General features: G+C 37.3%; 3 protein-coding genes across 4 annotated transcripts in view; 1 reads left to right on the forward strand and 2 right to left on the reverse strand.

The window, feature by feature from the left end:
- The window catches only part of LOC127503995 (hemicentin-1-like), a 196,558-nt gene that overhangs the window by 70,293 nt on the left and 101,838 nt on the right, over positions 1-24,427 (reverse strand). The window contains exon 4 of one of the 2 annotated variants that reach the window (XR_007927272.1): positions 20,472-20,712. The exons of the other annotated variant lie outside the window; for it this stretch is intronic. The gene's annotated coding sequence lies outside the window, so the exon portion shown is untranslated. Of the gene's footprint in view, positions 1-20,471; positions 20,713-24,427 lie in introns of those variants that run through there. 2 annotated transcript variants of the gene reach the window in all.
- Positions 4,648-12,035, reverse strand: LOC127504145 (B-cell receptor CD22-like). Its single transcript, XM_051878637.1, has 11 exons — positions 10,742-12,035; positions 10,183-10,296; positions 7,272-7,337; positions 6,748-7,119; positions 6,401-6,649; positions 6,060-6,314; positions 5,813-5,897; positions 5,698-5,728; positions 5,513-5,590; positions 5,332-5,409; positions 4,648-5,083 (listed from the first exon to the last, which is right to left on the reverse strand). Exons 3-11 carry the CDS (start codon positions 7,327-7,329, stop codon positions 5,072-5,074), a joined length of 1,218 nt encoding a protein of 405 aa, XP_051734597.1. The 5' UTR covers positions 7,330-7,337; positions 10,183-10,296; positions 10,742-12,035; the 3' UTR covers positions 4,648-5,071.
- On the forward strand, positions 10,722-15,391 carry LOC127504254 (tetraspanin-1-like). The gene is made up of 8 exons (XM_051878813.1): positions 10,722-10,811; positions 12,034-12,111; positions 12,448-12,663; positions 12,772-12,846; positions 14,031-14,138; positions 14,274-14,405; positions 14,718-14,810; positions 15,202-15,391. Exons 2-8 carry the CDS (start codon positions 12,055-12,057, stop codon positions 15,250-15,252), a joined length of 732 nt encoding a protein of 243 aa, XP_051734773.1. The 5' UTR covers positions 10,722-10,811; positions 12,034-12,054; the 3' UTR covers positions 15,253-15,391.

Genomic DNA, 24,427 nt, shown 5'->3' on the forward strand with positions numbered 1-24,427 from the left:
GAACTCGCACTGTCCTGAGACACTATGGGGAACAAAATACCCATGCTGCCATGCTGAAGGGAGTGAGTGCTGAAAAATGGCTGTGACTAAGCACAATAATAGCAGTTTCAACTGAAATGCCAGAATCACTCCCCCTTCTGGTCACACACTAGGCTGTTAGTGACAATATTCCCTATGGCCACTGCCCGAGTTACATGCTCAATGAGAAAGTGCCTTCATATAGTACTGGAAGAACTTGTCAAAAGGCTGCTCAAGAGCTTGGAACCAGCGTCTTCACTGGGAAGGGGTTCCTTTAAGGGAATACGGCCAGGGGCCAAAAGTCACTTTTAGGAGGACATTTTGTCAACCCCCAGAACCACCAGGGAGACTAACCTGGTCTGACTTGTGACCTAGTCTAACCAACAACCTGTCTGTTAGCTAAACAGAGCCTCTTACCATAATTGCCTCATGAGAGGTAACCAGATGAGAGGAACTGCAGAAGAGGCAGTAACCAGCTCACACCGGACAAAGAGACATTCTGGGGAGCAGGACTCAGCATAGCGCTTTCCAACACTTACAAACAAAGAGAGTTACTCTGTTTGACCCTGGACCTACAGAGCGCTTCTTTTTAAAGTACTATGAAGGCTGGGTACTCTACATAGGCTCCCAAATGAGAGGAGCACCTCCAGCTCTTTTAGGAGCTGATCTACCAAGGGGGTTCACAAGAATCTCCCAACCTTTCAGACCAAACTCAGGGAGTGAGGCTTTCTATAGGACGATCCTTACCTGAGTAGAGTATCAACTAGAATGGGGTTAGAACTCAATCTGTGTACTCTGGGAAGCCAGGACACTCAAACTAGCTAGAAGTGCTAGGAATGTAGCTCAACCCGGAGGATTGCCAGTCTAAAATAGCCAACGGGGGTATGCAGGCTTGGAATACTCATTCACATTGCCACACAAGCGATGTACTCAATATATCACTTTCTACCCCTTAAAACCAGAGGTCTTTAACCCTGCTCCTGGGGACCCACTGTCCTGCAGAGTTTAGCTCCAACCCTAATCAAACACACCTGAACCATCTAAGCTCTTCAGGATCACTTGAAAATCACAGGCAAGTGTGCTGAAGCAGGTTGGAAATAAATTTTGCAGGACAGTGGGTCCCCAGGAGCAAGATTTAAGACCTCTACCTTAAACAATGGGAGTACAGATCCAGAGGTGTAAAGTCCAGGGGTCAGAAAGTAAAAGTCCTGCCATATTTTTTATTTCACCCACTGAAGCAGTGTTAAAGTTAATGAGATAATTAAGTGATAAATTGAGTGATGATTGACCATTATTGAAGACACCTGATGATAACAAGCAGAAACACCAAAGGAGAAAATCACAATTTTTAAACCACCATCATAGAGATGAGTGTTTGCTTTAGTTGCGCTCTTGACCCTTGATTTTTTTTAATATTAGAGTTTGTTTGGGCTGTTGTAACTAAGTTATAACAGCCAGACAAGCAAAGAGAAAAGATGATCAGGTGGTGTTGGTTATGTTTTCACATAATCAGTTTTTGACCTGAATCACTGAACTCATTTAGAGCCCAATCTCTGAGTTAATTTACATTATTGATTACAGCAGCACTGTGATTCTACAGCAGAAGATCAGCTTTTTCAATATAATCCAAAGGATTTCATAAAAGTTGTTCTGATAAAAAAAAAAAAAAAAAAAGTCTTTCTTTTAGACACCAAGAATCAGCCTGTGAATCTACCTCCATAACAGTGACTTCAAACTTTATTATTTTCAATAAAACAGCGCTAAGGCTTCCTGGAGGCTACTGTAAGTGAAGGCTGCCCGTGCAGGGCCAGCGCTAAGGGGCCAATGTTTTGCCAATGAGCAAATTCTCAGGGGCCCTGTGCTGGCAGCCCTAAGTGGGCTCGTAAAGGGCCAGTGCAGGCTTGTTTGCAGGGTATGTTCTCTAGGCGCCCCTTATATACTTCCTGGTCGCACTAGTATGACGTCATAGACTGTCGCCGGCCAATAGGATTGCTGTGATTTTACAGTTGCTTCAGATACCAGTCACGCGGAGACATTCCCCCTTAGTGTCTCAGGATGCTGTGTGAGTTTCCTTTCGAAAGGGAACACTAGCTCAACTACAAAAAAAAAAAAAAAAAAAAAAAAAAAAACACCCACTGTATCTTCACTATAGCTTCACATGTACTAGAATGTGGTTCACCTAATGTAGCATCGGTGCCCTTATTGCATATTCTGATTTTGCTGAGTTAGATGCGTTCCTGGGTCAACATTCCTGTCTGAAAATGTTGTGCTAACCATATCTCTACCCTTAAACTTAACCCTACCCATAAATAATCCATAAAATAAGAGGGAAATGATAGATGAATTATACTGATGTAGAAGCACTTAACCCTGGTTGTAAGTCTAAATTTGACATAAACTGTAAACTGTCCCTTAAATCTGATTGGTTGATTGGAATGTTGATCATGCTGCACTGCACCCTGAACTTCCTCTTTCTTGTCAGTGAAAATTTGGCACCATCCATTTCGAGATTGATCAGAACAAACCAAAAGAGAAATAAGCTCTAGTTCTTTGCTTAATACACACAGAAATCATTAAAATACTTTATTTATCAAAGAAAATGAAAGCAACAGTCATTTTTGCACTGCATAAGTTCGGAACTGTCCAACGTTTTTCCCCTCTGCCAGAACGATGGCTTTTAATTTCGTACTGACAAACTGTTATGAAGCACCTTGGTTGACTTTTATCAGCGCATTGCTAATGTTAATAGCACATACTCTTGGGCTAGCTGTCACACTTTTACTCTGGTGAATATTTCTCATGGCAGGTTACATGCACTGTATAGAGACATAATTTAATATGTAAGTCTTGGATATAAGTCTATAATCACCCTTCATTACATAGTTATCTGTTGTGTAAAATTTTTTATCAAGGTGTTTGTCAATAACATACAAAATACTGCTAGAGAAAACACATTTTTGTGCTATTGGACTTTTGATTTTAAGCCATTTAGTTACTGAGACACAGCCCTGTGACAGCTAGCCCCAACCAATCTCCCCTAAATCCCCCACACATTAAAAAAATTGGACAGAATTGTTATAAAATCAAGCTCTTACCCGTTTCACCAACACTCGTGACTGACAGCACTACAAATGACAAGGGTGGAGACAGTTTTGCCGTTTTCACACTGAATGACATGTGATTAACACATATTTTTGCAGATCGAGCAGAAGAAGTTTTAGTTGACAACATTAGACTAAAGGCATAAAGGTTAAACTGAGAGAAACTTTAGAGGTTTAGAGGAATCTGTTGTGAACTTATGGAAAAATACATCAGTTATCATCATTTTTTTCATGACGGCGGTTATCATCATCCACAACTACTGAAGGACTTTATTCTCTCCCACTGGACTTGTGTGTGTACGTGAGATGCGTGGTGGACCAAAGCACTGTGAGACAAGGGAGGAGGGACTGAAAATGTGTCTAAACGTTTTTTTTTTTTTTTTTTTTTGCCCTGTTCGCATTTGTATTGTTCTACTACTTACACAATTATTTTAAGTATATATCATTATATATTTGCAATACACCGTGTGGTTTTTAATTATATTTTTAGGGGAGCCAACCCTCAGATGGGGTGGATCCTGATGCCCCTGCAATTTCCACCTATGCTGCAGCCATAACTAATCATCATTCTATTACATTGCTGATGGAGGCAGAATTTATTCACCTAAATGTCTGAAAGTTTTTATAATTTTATCTTGCAGCCTTGTTTTCGAATGCATCATAAACAAGGTCACAAATACAGTTTCCTTTTTAGAGTGAAAGTGAGAAAACCAAACACGTGAACATTTGACAGCAGCACCACAGTGTGATCACGTGACTCTCATAAGCGATGGAGAGACACTGAGGGACGTCACACAAGGAGGAAGAGGAAATCAGTCCTGTCAGAGTTAAGCTTGAGGCCTTTTTTTACATATCCAATATGGCCGCTCTAGTAATGGAAGTCCTACCTTCTAAATAAAAGATCAAATGAGCAGTTGGTAAAGTCATCGTGTCACTGCAGCTGCTTTTAAAAGCTCAGTTTCCACAAAAACAGTTCTCAGATGTGCGTTCAGGACTGCACATGTGCATTGGCTGGACAAACCTAAAATAAACACATTTTTTAATGCTATTTGCACATAAGAAACAACATTTATGAGACAGTTCATGTCTGATTTTGTTGCTGATTTGAAATATGTTATTAAAATGTAACTTTGGCCAGCAGTTTTTCAGTGTATTTCATCATTCAAGCAGAAAGGAGGTGGTTTTGCAGGAGTGAAAAAGCTGCCTGAAAGTGTTGCAAATAAACTTTAAAGGGACTATGATTATGTTTGACCAGCAAAAGCTAAAGTTCCAGTGACTAAAGTCGGCCTTGAAACGAAAGTTGCAACCAACTTCACTTCCATATTGTGACACATTTCAAAGTGAAATGGCTTATAAAACAAGAAAACAAACAAACAAAAAAAAAAAAAAAACAGAATAGGACTTGATTTATCCATCAGTTGTTGATTGGATTGTGAAAAGTGAGCATTGAAATGATCCACAGGTGTGTCAGCTAAGACTACTAGTATTGAGAATACTAATTTATTGAATGAAAGATGAATTCAAAATGTTCAATGTTAAAAGTGTATTTAATAGAACATTTGTATTCCTACACTGATCATAAATATGTTTACAGTGACACAAACAACAACAAAACACTAATAAACTATTAGCATGAACTGTGTGCAATTATAACCAAACAAGTCACAATGCATAAGGTAACCATATATTTTCATGACGACATTATTTGCCGGCCACAAGTCTTTGACTTCCACTAATTTATTAAATTTTATTTTAATAAAAAATTAATTCAAAATGTTAAATATTAAAAGTGTATTTACTAGAACATTTGTATTCCAGCAGCGATAGCCTGGTGGTTAGCGCGCCGACATATGGCGCAAATGCGTTCACGGCGACCCGAGTTCGATTCCTGTCTCGAGGTCCTTTGCCGATCCTGACCCCCTCTCTCTGCCCAATGCTTTCCTGTGTGCTCTCTACTGTCCTCTCTGAATAAAGGCATACAAATATAGCTTCAAAATAAACAATTAGCATTAACTGTAAGCCATTATAATCAAACAAGTCAAGCAACAATATATTAATATATTATAAGTTTACAAGGATTAACCATTTTGAAATGTTTAAAAGGCACATATCATAGTCTGGAGTGATGTCGAGAGAAGAAAGACAGAGTGGGACATTTAATAGCACAAGATTAATCTCTATTGACTCTCAATGAGAAGAGCTGGACACTTACGGTAACATTCTCATAAACTGTAACATTCTCATACAGAGGGATGTTCATTTTAGGAGTGTTGGTGCAGGGATGAACAGCCTTAATGGAAGAGAGATAGAAGAAAACATGAGAACCAAGAGAAAGAGGAAAACAAACTAGTTTCTGAATTAGGGTAGGGTAGACGATAAAGAAGTACACTTACCATCACATTCTCATACACATATGAGATCAGTTTATGATCAGAGTTTACACTCATGCTATCAGAATTGTTTGTGGAGGACTGAGAGGAAGAAAACAGAAAGAAATCCAGCAGTGTTGCAATCAGTTCAGTTCATGTTCAATGTCAAACCTTGTAGTTGAGCCCATATTGTAGTGAAAAGGACTGACCTTGGACTGCAGTTTCTTCCTGATCATACAGCTGCTCGAAAAGACAACATATTATATTAGCAACATAATATTTAACTACATAACTAAATACAAATAAGAAAATTCAGATTCTTACCAGGTTAGTAACACAATGATGAGAGCAGCTACAACTCCACAAAGTGATACTACAATTGCTATATGATATATCTTCCAATGTTGTACTGGGAGAAGAGGAAAGATAAAGAGAAACTGATCAGTTTACCTCCATTTAAAAAGGGTAATAGAAGTACATGAGCTCAACCTAAAAGAAACTCTTTATGTTTTGCGATTGTTATTCCATTAATTTGATGGTTAGTACAGTCACTGAACCATCATTAACTCACACGTGATGTTTAAAGTCACAGCATCAGAGTATTTCTCTCCATGTTCATTGATGGACTTGCACTTGTATTTCCCACTGTCATCAGAGCTGATCTTTGAGATGCTGTAGATTCTTCCAGATCCTACAAACATTCTTCCTTTAAACCAGCTCATTTTTGCAGGAGGGTTTGAATCACTGCTGCAGATCAGAGTCACTGAATCTCCTGACACTATTTCACCAGATGGACTGATGGACACTGAGACGCTCTTTGGTGCATCTGAAAAGGACAAAATTTAAAACTTTAAATCATCTCATTCAAGCACAATCTCCAATTTTTAAAAGAACAAATTAATCTGTACTCACATGTGACATTGAGCTCAACAGCAGGAGAGATGTGATTGTGTCCGTGTACAGCACAGCTATATCTGCCTGCATCCTCTCTTCTGACTGACTGCAGCAGGAGTTCATTGTTTCTGTCTCTTCTCTCAGTTAATGGCTGTGAGTTTCTGTACCAGATGAATGTTGCTCTGTCAGTCAGAGTGCAGCTGCTTTTACATGTCAGACGGACTGAATCTCCCTCTGTCACTCTCTCAGGAGACTCCACCTGAAGATCTGAACACAACACACACATTATGTCTAGTGCTGCTGTCATACACTGATTATTATTCAACATAATGCACAGAAGAAGAGAGAAACCTCATGAAAGTCACCTGTGACAGTAAGAGTCACTCCTGGTTTACCAATCCATTTACCATTATCAGTTGTGAATCTGAAATAGTACATGTGTGAATCCTTCAGTGTCACATGACTCAGTCTGATGGCGCAGTTCCTCTGTTCATCTCCCAGATACTGAAGCCTCTGACTGTATTCAGGGTCCTCAGACAGATCTGGATGCTCTCCATTATCTTTTGCCAGTGTTTTGGTCCAGAACACTTTCTTGATTTTATATTTAGGAGGGTATTTATAAATGCAGTTCATTATCACTGATGAGTCCTTTAGTGCACAGATGTGTGAAGGACTGTAACTCACACGCCAATCATCATCATCATCATCATCATCATCATCATCATCACTGAAACCTCCTGAAACACAGAATTCATCATGAGCACAATATATCATCAAAATGTGTTATATAATTTGATAGGTATTTTATCCTTAATAAATCCTTGAAATATGCAACATGCAATACATCAATGAGTGCAAAACAATTCTGTGAACAGTTGCAGTGACTCACCGTGAATCATGAGCAGAAAGATCAGAATAAGAGGAGTCATTCTGACTGACATCAGCATTGCAAAACCTACAACCAAACATGCAGACGATTTTCAAAATTATATTTTTGGTATTTTGTAATTAACCATAATTTGAGCGGTCTCCTACAGTGGATAGAAATCCCCTGTGAGATCAGCAAATCTCGCCGAGTTGGACGCCCACCTGTATCTATTACATTTTTTCCTCAATCGCTTTGGCTCAGTTCTCAAATGAGAATTTTTTTTTTTCTCTCAAAACAGTTAGACTCTTGTTAACACCAGATTTAAATTTCTTATTAATTTAAGAAAATCACATGTGCTTTGGCGGATGTGTGCAAAACTGTAAGTACAACTGTCTATAATTGGCACAGTCACTGAATGCATGAGGCTTGTTGATCAAAACTGATGAGTTCTTCACAACTTCTAAACATCATTTCATCGTGTGAGCCGCCACACACAAAATTATCTATTCAGTTATCAAAATCTGTCAAACATGCATGTATATTCCATATCTGACATGAAATGTTTAATTAGCAAATGGCCTGCTATTGTAATGAAATAAAAATCACATTTTACCAATCAACCAACTGAGTTTAGAAGCATGTGTATGGAGTTGGGCCAACACAATCACTACTATTTTTGAACATGGAGGAACGTCACAACCCTAAACAGCAGCAGCTATACAGTACATTAATTTTTGTATAAATGCGTTACATGTAAATCCAAAGTTGCTTGTAAGAGCAATATGAAGATATGTAAGAATGTGTGGTGGTGTTCAGAGAAAACAATAAATTAGCAACTGATACTACAACTGCTGTATGATATATCTTTCAATGTGGTACTGGGAGAAAATATGTGACATGTAAAAGAATATTCAGTTTACATGTCACATATTTCTACAAAAAGAAATGTACAGAAATAAAAATGTTCTTTCTTTGTGTGTGTGTGTGTGTGTGTGTGTGTGTGTGTGTGTACTACAGTACTGACTTTTCCCAGTAAATATTTACCTACTGCTGAAATCTGTATCTAAAAAGCTCATTGAGATACTGTGGTAGATTTTCCAAGACGCACCTGACTTAAGTTACCTATTCCTGGGGCATCTCCTAATCGACACCCGAGCGTCTCCAGTCGACACTCAATAAATTTCCTGATCTTTCGGAGCGTCTCCAGTCGACACTCAATAGTACTCGGAGCATCTCCAAATCGACACTCAATAATATATGATCTTTCGGAGCGTCTCCAAATCGACACTCAATAATATATGATCTTTTGGAGCGTCTCCAAATCGACACTCAATAATATCACGCTCAACGTCTTGACCCTCAAAAACCTAGTGTTCCCTAACCTGACTTGCTGCAGCAATAACCAGAGACTCCAGTTTTTATCCTTCAAAGCTTTAATCACAGCCGGGAGAGTTCCCATCAATTCCAGAGAATCTCTCTCCGAACAAAGGAATACAGCAGGTTTTATAGGGTTTCAGGTACATTTCACAGTCAGTATGGCATGATCTATTACTCATTATCATCAGTCTTAATATGTTTGGTTCAGATTTAAGAAAAACAGTTCCTCTGTCCCGCTTACTGGCGGAATAAATTTAGATTAGAACAACTGAATCACAAGATCATCAAAAAATATCACCGGGTTAATAGTTCAGATTACTCAATAGGTTAAAACAATTTTTCAAAGACTATTTTTTATCCTTAGAAGGATGCTGTCTAGCCAGCACAGCAGAATTGTTCCACTTGTTACAACACTCAGTCCTAGTGACTATTTCTCTATTTCAAAGTTAGCTTATTAGGCCTGTAGAAGAAAATAAATTTTAGTTCATTATTAATTAGTTCAAAATTTCCATCACAATACACAAGAGCATTCAGCTAGACGGAACTGAAATATTTCCATGGTGAAAAAACATCTAAAGATTTTGACCAGTGTGGCTCACGCTTTTTATTTTGGTGGCATTTGTCAACTTACTGACACAATAACTAGGTTTTGAAGCATGTTGTTTTGGGTGAGTAACTACATTTTGCAGACATGCAATAGAGTTCTGATGTTCCAGCCAACAGTTGTGACAGCTGAGCTTACAGTTCAGAGAATGTTAAGACTGTCTCGAAAAATGTGCCAAAGCGATTGAGAAAAACTGTAAACTTCAGACATTATCATTTAAACCTGTTTCTTTCTTTCTTTAAAAAAAAAAAAAAAAAAAAAAGAAATAATTCAAATTTCATTGATGCATGGATTCTGTTGTCTTAATCTGACCCTGACCTTTAATCATATGTAAATCCATCTTAAAAATATGAATTATCATGTTTAAAATTTTCATAATCTATTAGTGAAGTAACTATAATCCAGTATGCCATGCATCAAGAAGTGAACAGTGATTATTTATACAGCTTTTTAGAGAAGCTACAGTGTTATAGATTTTTATCATTCCATGTTGACAGAAGATATTTTTAAATACAGTCTTGCTTAATCTTAATTTTACTTAATCAAAACCTGGCTTAGTTTACCCCAATGCTGTAGATGTAGTTTGAACGATTGAACCACATCAACAACTGATAGTGGGTTAGAAAAAAAACTAAAAGAAGAAACAAGGGGGGGGGGGGATATGGATGCCTCTCATAGGCCTCAGATATGACCATATTTTTGACCACAGCTAGAACTGCAGTTTGTCTTTTTTCCCTTTCTCCTCCCTTTCCCCCTAAATTGTACTGCATTTTCCATTAGTTTGTTATATCTAAGTACTTTTTTGTTGTTTTTATTATAATTTCACTATAATTGTTTTACTACTAATAATTGTATCAACTGTTCTTTTCGTTCTAAACACTTTTGTCTCTGCAAAATCATCAAAACTAATAAAGAAGTAATGAGAGAGAGAAATATTAAAGTCTGTCTTACCGTGCTCCTTAATGTAGTGACCAAATGACAAATAATGAGATCAGGGCCAACATGGAGCTCTGAACCTCATCATGGTAAACCAACATGATTTAACTTCCTCTTCCTGAGTGAGTCCTTTGGTTTGTGGCAAAAAAAAAAAAAAAAAAAAAAAGACAGACAGACACACATATAGATAGATAGATAGATAGATAGATAGATAGATAGATCAGGCAGACTATAGACAATTTTTTTTTTTTTTTTTTTTCAGTCCTAGTAAAGACTAATTGACCTTTATCTTATAAGCACAATATCATATGTGAAAGTAAACAGATGGTGCTGATAAAAAATTATAAAGATCTCTCCATGTAATTTAATTTTGCTGCTTGTGGCCTACCAGAGTTTTCTTGCATTTCAGATGGTACAAAGGTCCATTCCAATATGTAAGTATATAAAATTAAAATTTCCATGACTGTATCATCAGGTGACTTTATGTCATGCCATAAAAGCATTATCCATAAGGAAGTCTTTTTGGGAAAAACACAAGGTGCATTTGTGTTTAAGACCCGCCCCCAGTACTTACTTGAATCGGGATTTGCTTGCGGCTTCACATTCGTCCCACACACCTGAGAGAACCATTCACCTGTGGACAGGTAAGACCGCTTTCATCTGTTCTTACATGTACTGGAGATACTGAGACATACATCGAGCAAACAGTGATGAGGTTTTCAAGGTTAAAACTCTGAAGTGAATTTATAGGTTTGTTAATAGTAGATTTGCAAGATAAGGAACACATTTGTTACACAGTTGTTAGTGTAAAATCTCAAAATAACACACACACACACACACACACATACACAATGAGTCAGAAACCGTTGACGTATAGAGAATACCAACCAAGTGACTTTAATAAAGAACCTCCTCCAGTAAGCTTCACCACATTTAGAGGAACCAAAACACCCAGACTTCTTCAGAATCTCCTACATTATTTCCCAGAAACAGATACAGTTTTATTTACTCATGTAGTTACACTGTACCAGCGTCTGGGAAGTAGAGCCGTTAAGTGTCCATAAATCTTCAGTTTAGATATCACCAGCAGCTCTTCAGACACAGGTTTCTATTATCTCTGTGTTCTGGTGCTTAGTCTTGTTTTTATAGATTCTATTTTAATGGTTTACTTCTTTACAGCTCTGACGTCATCTCAGAGAAGCTGCTGATAACACACATTGCTACTGATCTGAACACTCAAGCAGAACTGTCAGTTACATTATTGAGTTACACTTTATTTCGATGGTCCACTTTAGACACTGTTAGAGTATTAGTAGATTGTGAGGTTAGGGTTAGGTGTCAATAAGTAGAATAAGTTGACATGTACTTGCAAAGTTACTTTAGTCAGTAAAATGTCTGTTGGGAGCATCAAAATAAAGTGCTAGCGGATATTAAAAGACAGTCTACTAATACTCTAATGAGAGTTAGTTGACACGTAGTTGCAAAGTTACTTATAGTTAGTAAAATGTCTAAAGTGGGCCATCGAAATTACCCATTATTGTCCAGGTTACATTCCACCCCTTTATAAAATACATATAATAATTTTGAGGTTGGCAAGATATTTGTAAAGTCTCACCAAAGCTACATTTATTTGATCAAAAATACAGTAAAAACAGTGATATTGTAAAATGTATTACCATTTAAAATCTTATATATTGAAATATATTGAAAAATGTAATTTTTTACATGAATTTTCATAAATGTACTGAATTTTCATAAATGTGATCATGACAGGTTCTCTAAAGACATTTGTACTTGATATGTTAATCTGATATGTGATAATGTTAAAACAACTTCCTCTTTTTTTTTTTTTTTTTTTTTTTTTAGGAATAACGAAAATCTGCCAAAATGTGCTGTAAGGGTTTTCTCAAAGTTATGATGTTTGTCTTCAATGGCGTCATCTTTGTGAGTAAAAGACATTTGTTTTCATCATTAAACAATTTTTATGACTTCCTTTGACAGTGACTAACAGATCTATTTTAATCTAATTATTTAAAAAAAAAATACTTCAGAGCTCAAATCTATGGCTCTTAAATATTAACCACTTCTTCATAAAGGTCTGACATCACTGAATGACTTTCCAAAACTGAGCTACAATAACTCTTATCAAACAAGGAAAATGATAAAAGCACATTCGCCCACGTTTCCACGTGCACCTTTATTGTAGGCTCTCATTAAACTGTAAAACGACATATTAACGAGTTGACACAGTTTCCTCCGTCCTTCTCTTCCTCACTGCAGCTGGCAGGTGCGGCCATACTGGCGGTGGGCATCTGGGTGACGGTGGACAGAGTCTCTCTTCTGGGGTTTTTAGATCACATTGAAGATGCGCCACCTGAACTGGCACAGCTGGCAAACATCGGCTACTTGTTGATCGGAGTGGGCGCGTTCCTGACGCTCATGGGCTTCCTGGGATGCTGTGGAGCCGTGAAGGAAAGCAAATGCATGCTGCTCTCGGTGAGTCAGCCTGTTCCCATCAAATGTGTTCAGCTAGAGCTGCTCTGAATGTTTAACTCCCAAACTTTAGTCCCAGATGCCATTGTAATTTCTCAACTTTCTCCCTAGTTCTTCGTCATCGTGCTCATCATCTTCCTCATAGAAGTGGCAGCGGCGGTAGTGCTCATCGTCTTTGAGCCTTTGGTGAGAGCTGATGCACCGCACCAGAACAAAAGCACATATACGCTGAAAAAATCTGGTGAAGGATTTATAATTTTCACTCAAAAATTGCTAGCAAATTTCACAAATAATTATAAAATGAACAGGAAGTGACACATTGAATTAAAAGTAGAAAGACTGAAATTGTATTTTCTTGTAAAACTTTATCTTTGTTTTGTTTACGACGTTGTTTAGTTTACAATATATACAATCAAACCAAAATTTATTCAGATGCCTTGAACATTTCATTCATTAATACAGTTTATTCACTATAGTTTTTTTTTTTTTTTTTTTTTTTTTTTTTTTTTTTTTAAAGGTAATAAAATATGACAAGATCTCAGAGTTAAACTGTGTCAGAAAAAAATAATCTTAAATATGTCAGATCAAAGGTCAGGTCAAAGTGTCTGAATAATTTTTGGCTCCAAATTTTTATCAATTTTACTGGTAGTCCACTGTATGAAGAATTTTTGGGTATAATATGTCACAGTTTACTTTATTTTGCTATCCTCACTTACATACAGTATATGAACTATAGTGTCCTGCACCCACTAGTAAAAATATATCAAAAATATCAAAAATGTCTGAATAATTTTTGGTTTGACTGTATATATATATATTCAAGATTATTTAATCTTTTTCAAGATCATTATTATTGGATAAGGATTTTTAAGAATCATTTTATGTAAATTGCACTCACAAAGAACAATTTCAAACATATTTAGACAAATTTATATAAATGTCATTATAGAAATGTCCATATTTCAAAACATTTCATAACTGTGGGAGCTAACAGAAAAACACAAATGCAAAATAATTTCATAGCAACTCAAAAAGCCTATGTAGTAAATTCAAAAATACTGAGTAATGATGTTATATAGAAGAGGTTTAAAATAATAATTTGAGCCTTAAAAGATGTGTTTTAATATTAATTTTGAATAAATACATTTTCCATGACCAAGCTCAATACAAAATACAGCACATTAAGAACCACAATGGCTTATTCCATTTGTACATTATTCCATTTGTACATTTGTCCATTTGTGAAAAATACATGCAACACCCACATACACCTTATTATATGATCTGTTTATGATTTAATCTGTTTTTACAAGTATTACAGAAAATGGCTGTAAAATCAGAGACTGAAGGCGATTTTAACTGCATTGCAGGTTCAGAAATTTCTGGATGACATTGGACAGAAAGTTGCTAAAAGCATTGAGGATAATTATGGAGATGGTGACAGTTTCACTTCAGTCTGGAATACCACTATGAAGGAGGTACGGCACCAGCCATCGTGTGTTTAATGATAATTCTAGCAGCCATTTATGTTTTCTGACATTACAATCCCTAATAATTCAAACTCTTGTTTGTAAACCACTGCATGCGCATGTTTTGTTTTTTTGTTGTTTTAGCTGAAATGCTGTGGATATAACAACTACACTGACTTCACGGACTCTCGGTTCGTAAATACAACCTCATTATATCCCGACACGTGTTGCAACAGCAGTTCAGGACGCTGTAGTGAAACTGCAGCACTACAAGCGGTATGTTACTGAACGCTTTGTGCTGAAACTTACTACCAAAGGTGAAATTGATGAGATTGATGAAATAAATGAATGTAAGCTGTGGTACGGTAAAAGATACGACTGTCCTAGACCAAATTAAATATACATGTGAATAAATATGCATATGATGTGCACATATTGTTTAAAATAACTTTTGAAAAGTGAAATTAACACAGTTTAGCCGAACTGAGATCTATTTACAGACCTATTGCAAAAATAATTGTCTAAGCAAATGCAGGTATTGTGTTGCTATGTGTGTTATATCAGTGTGTTTTGCTGTTGTTGTTGTAGGGTATCAAAGGCTGCTTCCAGGCATTACTGAAGCTAATTGAGGATAATGCAGTTCTGCTGGCTGGTGTGGCTCTGGGAATTGCTGCTTTAGAGGTATTTATTCCATTCTTACTTTTAACTCAGCACATGCAAGATCCCCTATGTAGACTAATATGCACCGAATGACAAAAGACAAATATCATGATGATCAAAATCTCAGTATGTGATACAATAGAACTGATGGTCTGAATAACTGGCAAAGCTTTAATCAGATAATTCTGTGTGCATTAATACCAATGGTCATGATCTTGATTAATCAATGCATTATGTTTTTTTGTTGTTTTTTTTTTTTTTTTGTTTTTTTGTCTGGGTCATATTTCATAAAATTCACCAGTTTGGTTTCACAGACCATCCTGAGATATTGATATTGGGGTTTATGTAAACATCTGTATAACCAAAATTTGGCCCAACTGTGGTTAAACCAATCTAATTTGTTTCTTCACAGATTGCAGCGATGGTCGTTTCCATGATCCTCTATAAGAATGTAGGAAAATGAGTCGAGGACTGACTACAGACATTTCCGTTTACATCACTGTTTACTGTTTACTATTTTATCATTCAATATTTTAACTGGAGTTATGTAAATACTATATCTGCTGCAGTATGAATGACATTTTGCACTAAAATCTTTGATATTTTAAGTTCTCTTTTAAATTAATTTTTAACCTCAAGTAAAAGTATATTTTTTGCAGTGCTCAACTACTATGACCCTGACTCCAAAGGTTTAATATATAAAGCTGATGTCGTGTTGAATACTACAGCTCATTAAAGATCAATGCAACATTTTCAACATTATATGATTCAATTAATCTGCATCCTGTAATATTTTCATGTATCATGGATCACTAAAATAAACTGATGTTTTTAAAGCTCTGTACCAACTCTCTTGCTCCCTGTGAAGCACACACTCTCACATAAAGACGTTTTTCCTTTTCCATATAGCCTAAAAACATTATACAATATATTGAAGCATGCTGTAAACATCTCAAAATATAATGACAGGGTTATATTTTGTTAAAAAGAAACACCCTGGAAGTTTACTTTGTGTAACTTGGCTTAAAAAAAATAAAGGCAGCAAAACACTGGTGGAAAAGTCAATGCAAATTTAAAGGAACACTACACTTTTTTGAAAATAGGCTAATTTTCCAACTCCCCTAGAGTTAAACAGTTGAGTTTTACCGTTTTCGAATCCATTCAGCCGATCTCTGGGTCTGGTGGTACCACTTTTAGCATAGCTTAGCATAGATCATTGAATCTGATTAGACCGTTAGCATCTCGCTCAAAAATGACCAATGAGTTTCAATATTTCTCCTATTTAAAACTTGACTCTTCTGTAGTTACATCGTGTACTAAGACCGACAGAAAATGAAAAGTTGTGATTTTCTAGGCTGATATGGCTAGGAACTATACTGTCATTCCGGCGTAATAATCAAGGAACTTTGCTGTCGTACCATGGGTGCAGCAGGTGCAATGATATTACGCAGCGTCTGTGACCCCCTGCTTGCACAGGGAGCGTGCCTTGCAACCATGGAGACATTTGTGAGAGACGCTGTGTAATATCATTGCGCCTGCTGCACCCATGGTACGACAGCAAAGTTCCTTGATTATTACGCCGGAATGAGAGTATAGTTCCTAGTCATATCGACCTAGAAAATCGCAACTTTTCATTTTCCGTCGGTCTTAGTACACGATGTAACTACAGAAGAGTCAAGTTTTAAATAGGAAAAATATCGAAACTCTTTGGTCATTTTTAACGAGATGCTAACGGTCTAATCAGATTCAATGAACTATGCTAAGCTATGCTAAAAGTGGTACCGCCAGACCCGGAGATCGGCTGAATGGATTCGAAAACGGTAAAACTCAACTGTTTAACTCTAAGGGAGTTGGAAAATTAGCCTATTTTCAAAAAAAGTGGAGTGTTGCTTTAAGGCTGTCCCATGAATGTATCACATCACAGCCACTATATGAGTCCTTCTCTATTTGAATTACTTAACATAAAGCCTTCAGAAAATCCAGTCATTAATTTACTCACCTCCATTTGCCATTCCAACACAGTATTATTTTCTTCCTCCTTGACCGTAATGCACACGATTGGTGGGTAATATTCCAAGCCTTTTGAAACCACATAATTGTGTTATGATTAGACCAAAACTGAAGTCCATAATCACACATAATCCCCCTCTTTGCAGTCATGTTCAATTTAAAAATGGCGCCTTTGGACTGGCTGCTTGATTTCATTGACGCTAAACCCCAAAGGTTCCCGTATGTCGCATGCGACCACGATTGATTTTGAAAGCAACGGTGCCAGATTATCACAAGATTGTCAGTCAGCAATCTGTTAACATAGCCGTTGCCAGTGATTAGAGTTTATAAAGTTTTAAATATGGAATCTCTCCCTGAGATCAGTGGCATCAGCAAAGGGCTTCAGAATGCTGACCAGTTCTTTAATCTAAGCCCATCTCTTAGAGTGAAAATATTCTTTCTGTGCCTCCTAACATTCAAAACCTTGTGCCATATTTGTTAGTCACAGCTAAGCTAGGACTTGAGCTGTTGCAAGGTTGAATTTCATTGTGTGACATCAGAAACAGGAAGTCCACATTGGCCAAATTCTTTCTCAAATTCCTTAAAGGAAGTACTTGTGTGGAGCAGAGAACTGAACCGCGATGCTTTGACCAGAGCTGAACTGACAGCCCAAGACTGTAGTGTATATGCAAAGCATTGTAGTCTATGATGACTTTTAGAGGGAAAAGTCACATTCAGTCTCTCATCCACTGGCGGGCTATTCCAACGTTTTGAATCATCAAGGCAGTCATCATCATCCTCATCTGCCTCAACTGAACTGGGAAAACATGTGGTGAATGCCTTCTTCATGTATGTGCAGCATTAGTCCGCTTAATGAAGCTCACATGCACCAAAGATGGAGTAGATGAGGAAACTTGGGGGAACCAAGGGTAATGTAGTTTAAGTCTTGTAAAGCTGGGATACTCAATTCTTTTATCAGTGACGTGAGCCGAGAAACGAAGCTTTTAAATCTTCAAATCAACTGAACCAATTGCTTTGTAAAATGATTCACTGTTTCGAACACCGCACGCTGAGGACATCTGCTGGTCAAACGTGTGTAAATGCAAATGAAAAGACTCGAGCTGTAGTACTGCAATACAATTTAATAATATCCTTAAATAGACCCTTTTACAACCCACGTGATCAAATAGTCGCGCGCGCATTTTGGCAACGGAAGTGGTGTTGTTCCCCAGTGGTTCTAACGTATTCATAAGCATCCAGTGATTTATATGCTCGTAATTTCTCTCGGGTGTACACGCTCGGTTTCTCAACTAAATACGTATATATATTTTGGTCACTGTATATTTGGCCATCTGCTAACGTCTTCTATCCACTCCACTATAGTACACGGATCTGATAGCCAGATACCATTTGATAAAGTCAATTTTTAAAATAACTTTCTCTGTCGGTGTTGCTTAATCCGCTCGCGTAGCTTGACACGCTGCTGATTCTCGCCATAGTTTCGTTGCCAAAATGCGCGCGCATACGTTGCTACGGCATCATTGTGTACAAACAGTAAAAGGGTCTATACTGAAACATTGCAGAATAGGCTATGTACAATTTAACATACAATGAGATATCTGGTTGTATTAGTTTTAAATGCAGTTTTTGTTTGTTGTAAATGAAGATTATGTTCATACTAATTCAATATTTAATTATTTATAGTCAAATTCTCTATATGCTTTATATCTTATTGTAAATATAGGGGAACATTAGTAAAACATCTGTATTTGTTCCAGATTCATGTTCCAGAACATTCCAAAGCTACCAACTTAATCTGGATTTTCCAACAGGGCATTTATTCTGTAAGTTTCTGTAATAAGTGGGATAATGTACAGTCTATTTCGGATCGAGGTCCTGACCACCTAACGCACAGATGCACACACGCTCACTGCAGACTTTCACGCACAAACAACGCATGTGCGTTTGTGATCTTGTAGACTTAGAGTGGTTGCCACACAGATACGCTTTCATTTTAGAAAGAAAGTAAATGATGTTGCATTGGAACAAAGTCACCAGCAGGTGGTGCAAAGACCAAGCAAATATGACATTCAGCGAGACAAACCAGATTAGAACTAACCAACAAGTAAACACTGCTATAGGCTATCAGTACTTTTACTTCAGTACAATGTGTGTCCTTTTGTCGAAATGTATTACTATTTATGCTGTTATACTGAGGTATTGAATGACAGATGACTGTAAATTATTGCAATATCAGATCTTTATTTTCTGCCTCGAAAACATGAGACCAAAGGATGAAAAGCATGTAAAATTAAGTAAACAAACTATATGATACAAATTGTAAAGGAAAAACACACATGCATTCGATTACTTAAACCAATTAATGCTGCTTTTCAGGGCTCCAAACACAGAGACACAAATGCTGTTAAATGTTTCGCCATGTGTGCCAAACACTACGGCATCTCCCTGTCAAACTGAAAGAAAGAAAGAAAAATGAAAGGTGAATCAAAACATTAATAAATCATCATATTCTGAGTATCAGCTGTAAACCAGTATTGACCCATCACTAAGCCCTGACCCTTTAACTAATGTCTCTAAATCTGAAAATGTCTCATGCAAGCTTGTTCTCTGTTATTTGAATTAGCATAAATTTAGTCAATAGTTATTTGATATTCTCACACTGACATTGAAGAGCTAAATGTGAGGAGAGTTTAGACATTTGTAAATGAGCAAAACTCACCTCTACATTCTCATAGACAGGTTCAGTCAACTCGACATCAGATGCTTTACATCTGTCATGATGAGGTCTGGAATGATTCATCTTTGACATGGAAGACAAAAGCATAATCAAAAGAAAATAAATAACTAATGTCTATAAACAACTACTCTCACTGCATTCAGACTTTCAATCTTTTAGTTACCAGTTCATACCTGAACTATTGAAAACCAAATCATTTTTTTCTCACCTGAGACTCCTGTGCATCATTTCTCTTTTTCATCCACCTGCTTCCCCTTCAAAGACATTGAGTGTGATCTTATTTTTAGTTAAAAAAAATATGTTTAGCTTGTTCAGACTGTGCAGTAACATTTGGTACTTCAATCAGGTGTCAGTCTTTAGCCTGACAACAAATTTTTCTTTTATACTGGACATTTGCGAAAAAGACATTGCATTGTTTGCAATCATACAAACATCTTACCAAATCAGCATCATCGCAATGATCACTGCAACTCCTCAAACCACGCCAATGGATATGTATATCACCAGACTTCCTGCATAAGAGTAAAACATCTGAACAGTTTCATTTTCTTCACTTTAGAAAGAGTAATGCAAGTATATGTGCTGCTCTACCTTTAACAGTCACAGTTACAGCGTCTGATCTCTGAGATCCATGTTGATTGTGAGCCTGACAGTAGAAGCGTCCACTCTGTAGTGCACTGAAACTCTGTCCAGATCCAACAGCTGAGCTTTCATTCTCCTTAAACCAGCTGAAGTTCAGAGCAGGAGGGTTTGAATCACTGCTGCAGATCAGAGTCACTGAATCTCCTGACTCTATTTCACCAGATCCGTTTATCAACACTGAGACGTTCCTGGGAGGATCTAAAAGACAAAAATAATCCGTAATGAAATGTGTAGTTTCAAAAATAAATTAAATTTTTTTTTATAAATAAATGAATCTGTAATCACATATGACATTGAGCTGAACAGCAGGAGAGGTGTGATTGTGTCCGTGTACAGCACAGCTATATCTGCCTGCATCCTCTCTTCTGACTGACTGCAGCAGGAGTTCATTGTTTCTGTCTCTTCTCTCAGTTAATGGCTGTGAGTTTCTGTACCAGATGAATGTTGCTCTGTCAGTCAGAGTGCAGCTGCTTTTACATGTCAGATGGACTGAATCTCCCTCTGTCACTCTCTCAGGAGACTCCACCTGAAGATCTGAACACAACACACACATTATATCTAGTGCTGCTGTCATACACTGATTATTATTCAACATAATGCACAGAAGAAGAGAGAAACCTCATGAAAGTCACCTGTGACAGTAAGAGTCACTCCTGGATAACCAAACCATTTACTATCAGGTTTATCAGTGATGAATCTGAAATAGTACATGCGTCAATCCTTCAGTGTCACATGACTCAGTCTGATGGTGCAGTTCTGCTGTTTATCTCCCAGATACTGAAGCCTCTGACTGTATTCAGGGTCCTCAAACAGATCTGGATGTTCTGTATTTCTAACTTGTGTTTTGGTCCAGAACACGTTCTTGATCTGATATCCAGTAGGGTATGTATAAGTGCAGCTCATTATCACTGATGAGTCCTTTAGTGCACAGATGTGTGAAGGACTGTAACTCACACCCCAAACAGCAGTAGAAACACCTGAAACACAGAATTCATATAGTGGACAAAATGGCAGCAGCTTTTGCATGAAGGATATTGGAGGAAAAAACACATGCAAAACTCTCTTTAGTGTTTCTGTTGCAGTGACTCACCATGAATCATGATCAGAAAGATCAGAGAAAGAGGAGGAGCCATTCTGACTGACATCAGAGCAACACCTACAACAAATGAACAGTGTCTCATTTTAGAGGTCATGAATCAGAAATTATATTTCTTTGTAGTTTGTTTTAAACTCTCATCATATTTTTATAAGGCAATATGTAGTAAATGCAAATATTACAGTTAGTTCACTGTTTGGATGCTGGAGTATATTAAGGTTTAGTCAAACTCATTGCTGTTGGTTTAGAGCAGGAATCTCCAACCCTGCTCTTGTAGAGCCACCGTCCTACAGAGTTCAGCTCCAAACAAGCACACCTGAAGCAGCTAATCGCGGTGGCTGCATTCGGAACCGCATACTTCCCTACTATATAATAGGCAAAAAGCAGTAGGCGAACAAATAGTATATCCAAATCCTTAGTATTCATAAAAGAGTAGGCGAGAATTACCTGGGTGACATACTAATTCACATGAGATTCGGACGTACATATACTTAAAGTGCATTCAAATATGCCTACTTTTCTACTATATAGTAGGAAAAAACAGTACGTGAAAGGAGTAGTATGATCAAAAGCTCAGTATACATGAAAGAGTAGGCGAGAAGTTCCCGGATGGCCTACTGCTCCTGCCCAGATTTTTGAGCGCTCATCCGATGGATACTTTTCTATCCCAGCTTTCCCAGGAGGAGAGGGAGAGGATACGTCATATTCAAACTCAGAGGACTAAAAGCGACACGGATGTTTTCAAATGTATTAAAAAAAAAAAAAAAACACGTTTCCTTGTGTTAAAATTTGTTGAGGTGTAGAGTAAACTGTTAAAGTGTTGAAGGTATAAAGACGCTAGACAGTATAGTATAGTTGTGAATTTGCTGTAAAAACACATTTTATTGTGTATAGATAACAGGGGAGCTAGTAAACACACGTAATCCAAAGTGGATTTACATAAATTCTAAACTATATACATCTTAAAGATGCTTGCTAAATGTTTATTTAACATCTGAAAGGAAAAATTTTCGAAAAGTATTGCAGATGAGCACATCACAATATGAAATAGACATCTAATCAGAATGATGTGTGCTATTATGTAGAATTCACTGTTGTCAACACTTGTGGGATTACAAATTTAAGAATCTGTTTAAGATCTGCTGATCCTACATCCTGACATAACATCACATGAAATACTATGGTGAAGTACATTGTATTTAGCATTTTAAGGTAAAAAGGATGACTTTCTAGTTCTGCCTTTGTCTCTATGATAATGTGAAGGTATGGGCTATACTGTCAGACTGATTGGATTAGCACCTATGCATTTGAATGACACTGTTATGCTGATTAGATCATGGCTGGGAAATGCCGGTAACGGGCTGATTCCTGCACTGCATTTGCATGCTTTGTTTAGATTGTCTCCACCTCTACTCTATGTATTCCTCCCCCTTGAATGTATATGAACTACCAAGTACACTGCCTTAGTTGGACTTGGATGACTACAGCGACGCACAGCGCGTTTCTCAATAAAGAGTAACTTCTGCTTGAAAGATATCCCAACGTCTCCTGGTCTCTGCTTCGACGAGGGAAAAGTTTCCTACACACTGTTTACATTATATGAATGTAAATAATGTAAATAAATAAATCTACAAGTCAAAAAATCTACAGTAACTAAACATAAGTTATCTGTTTTTCTTGTCCATTAGTATTGTTGATAAATTAAGGAACATTTGTGTTGGATACAAAGTGAGTTAACACACCATCAACTACCTCAACATGTAAATCTGCACATAAATCTCAGAGGAAACTTGAATCTTGTCTGGATGTTACAGGGACAGATGATCACATGTGTGTTTATCCGGTGGAGAGAGGCTGATGAAGGAATGCTGCCATCAAAGGCTTTGAGTGAGTATACTACCAGAATGAATACAAAGTCTATTTAAATCTTAGAATATGCTAGTGCAAGTATAACAATTAGTTCAAACTTTGACCTGTGGAGGGCAGTAATACACTTAGCAGCGTCTACACTGCCGGATTTCTAATAGAGAAGAAGAGGAAGAGAGCGTTGCTGTGTTCGAAATCGCCACTATACCCTCATTCACTATTCCCTACATTAGTCCAATAATATAGTCCACTTGAAGGAGTGAATGAAACGAGTGAGTGAATTCAGACACTGAGTGCACCAGAAGGGCTGCCGATTTTGCATAGTTTGTGCTGCTGTTTAATAATCTTTTGAAATGTAGCAAACATCTAAGGCATTTGTAGTTCTTGTGTTTCTGCTCGTCTCTTTTTCTCTTCTCTTCTTTCCTTCAGTGATTCTGCTTGTTAACAGGCTTATTAAGGCTGAGATGACTCTATACTTAATATAAACAGATTTTGTGGCTCAGATAAGGTCCAGTTTAGGTTTATTTCTTTGTTCTTGGCTGACATGTGGCATTGCTATGGCTTGCTTGTGGCTCAGATCTGGCAAACAGAAGCGGCCCACACAAGGACCGTAATTCATTGCAGCATGTGGACCAGATCATCATGCCACATGTGCCAGATGTGGGCCGGATCTGGGCCGACACAATGTTGCTATCTGGGTTGCAGAGAGGTAACCCCAGATGCAAGAGTGTGAGCGCGTGGGCAAGTTGCAAGTTGTAGACACCGTATTTCACCTATAGCAACGAGCTGTATCACGCAGCGTTTCTATTACACTCAGAGGTATGTGTGTGTTAGATGATTAGGTTTGTTATAGTGATAATATTTATGTATAATTATTGGATGGTGTAAAGGATTGTGTATTTTGAATGTTTACGACACTGTTTTGGATTTGCATCGTGACAAGTGTTTTATGTGTGTTGATTCTTATATATTAATTTAGTTTGTTAAAGATTGTTAAAGTTGTTTTGTATTTATGTTTTTGTTTCAGAATCAACCGAGCCACTGTTTCAAACATGCATACTGAGGACATCTGCTGGTCAAACGCGTGTAAATGCAAAGCACGGACTTGAAACACAAGTTATATTTCATTTAATTTATTTCAATTACCTTTATTTTACCAGGAAGTCTCATTGACATTAAAATCTTTTGGGTTTTTTTTATCCTACCTGGCCAAGGTAGCAGTAAGACAAATACAAGTACACAATAGAACAGAAATATTAGAACATACCCCGCAAGAAATTTTACGTT

This window comes from Ctenopharyngodon idella, chromosome 2 (assembly GCF_019924925.1).
Source record: "Ctenopharyngodon idella isolate HZGC_01 chromosome 2, HZGC01, whole genome shotgun sequence".
NCBI classification, from domain to species: Eukaryota; Metazoa; Chordata; class Actinopteri; order Cypriniformes; family Xenocyprididae; genus Ctenopharyngodon; species Ctenopharyngodon idella.

Bases quoted from the DNA above. Each gene is read 5' to 3' on its own strand.
- LOC127504145 (XM_051878637.1), bottom strand. From the start codon at position 7,329: ATGCTGATGTCAGTCAGAATGACTCCTCTTATTCTGATCTTTCTGCTC. The intron at 7,120-7,271 runs GTGAGTCACTGC...TCTGTGTTTCAG, and splicing joins CTTTCTGCTCATGATTCACG to GAGGTTTCAGTGATGATGAT. The intron at 5,898-6,059 runs GTGAGTTAATGA...CTCTTCTCCCAG, and splicing joins TGTGACTTTAAACATCACGT to TACAACATTGGAAGATATAT.
- LOC127504254 (XM_051878813.1), top strand. From the start codon at position 12,055: ATGTGCTGTAAGGGTTTTCTCAAAGTTATGATGTTTGTCTTCAATGGC. The intron at 12,664-12,771 runs GTGAGTCAGCCT...CTTTCTCCCTAG, and splicing joins GCAAATGCATGCTGCTCTCG to TTCTTCGTCATCGTGCTCAT. The intron at 14,406-14,717 runs GTATGTTACTGA...TTGTTGTTGTAG, and splicing joins AAACTGCAGCACTACAAGCG to GGTATCAAAGGCTGCTTCCA.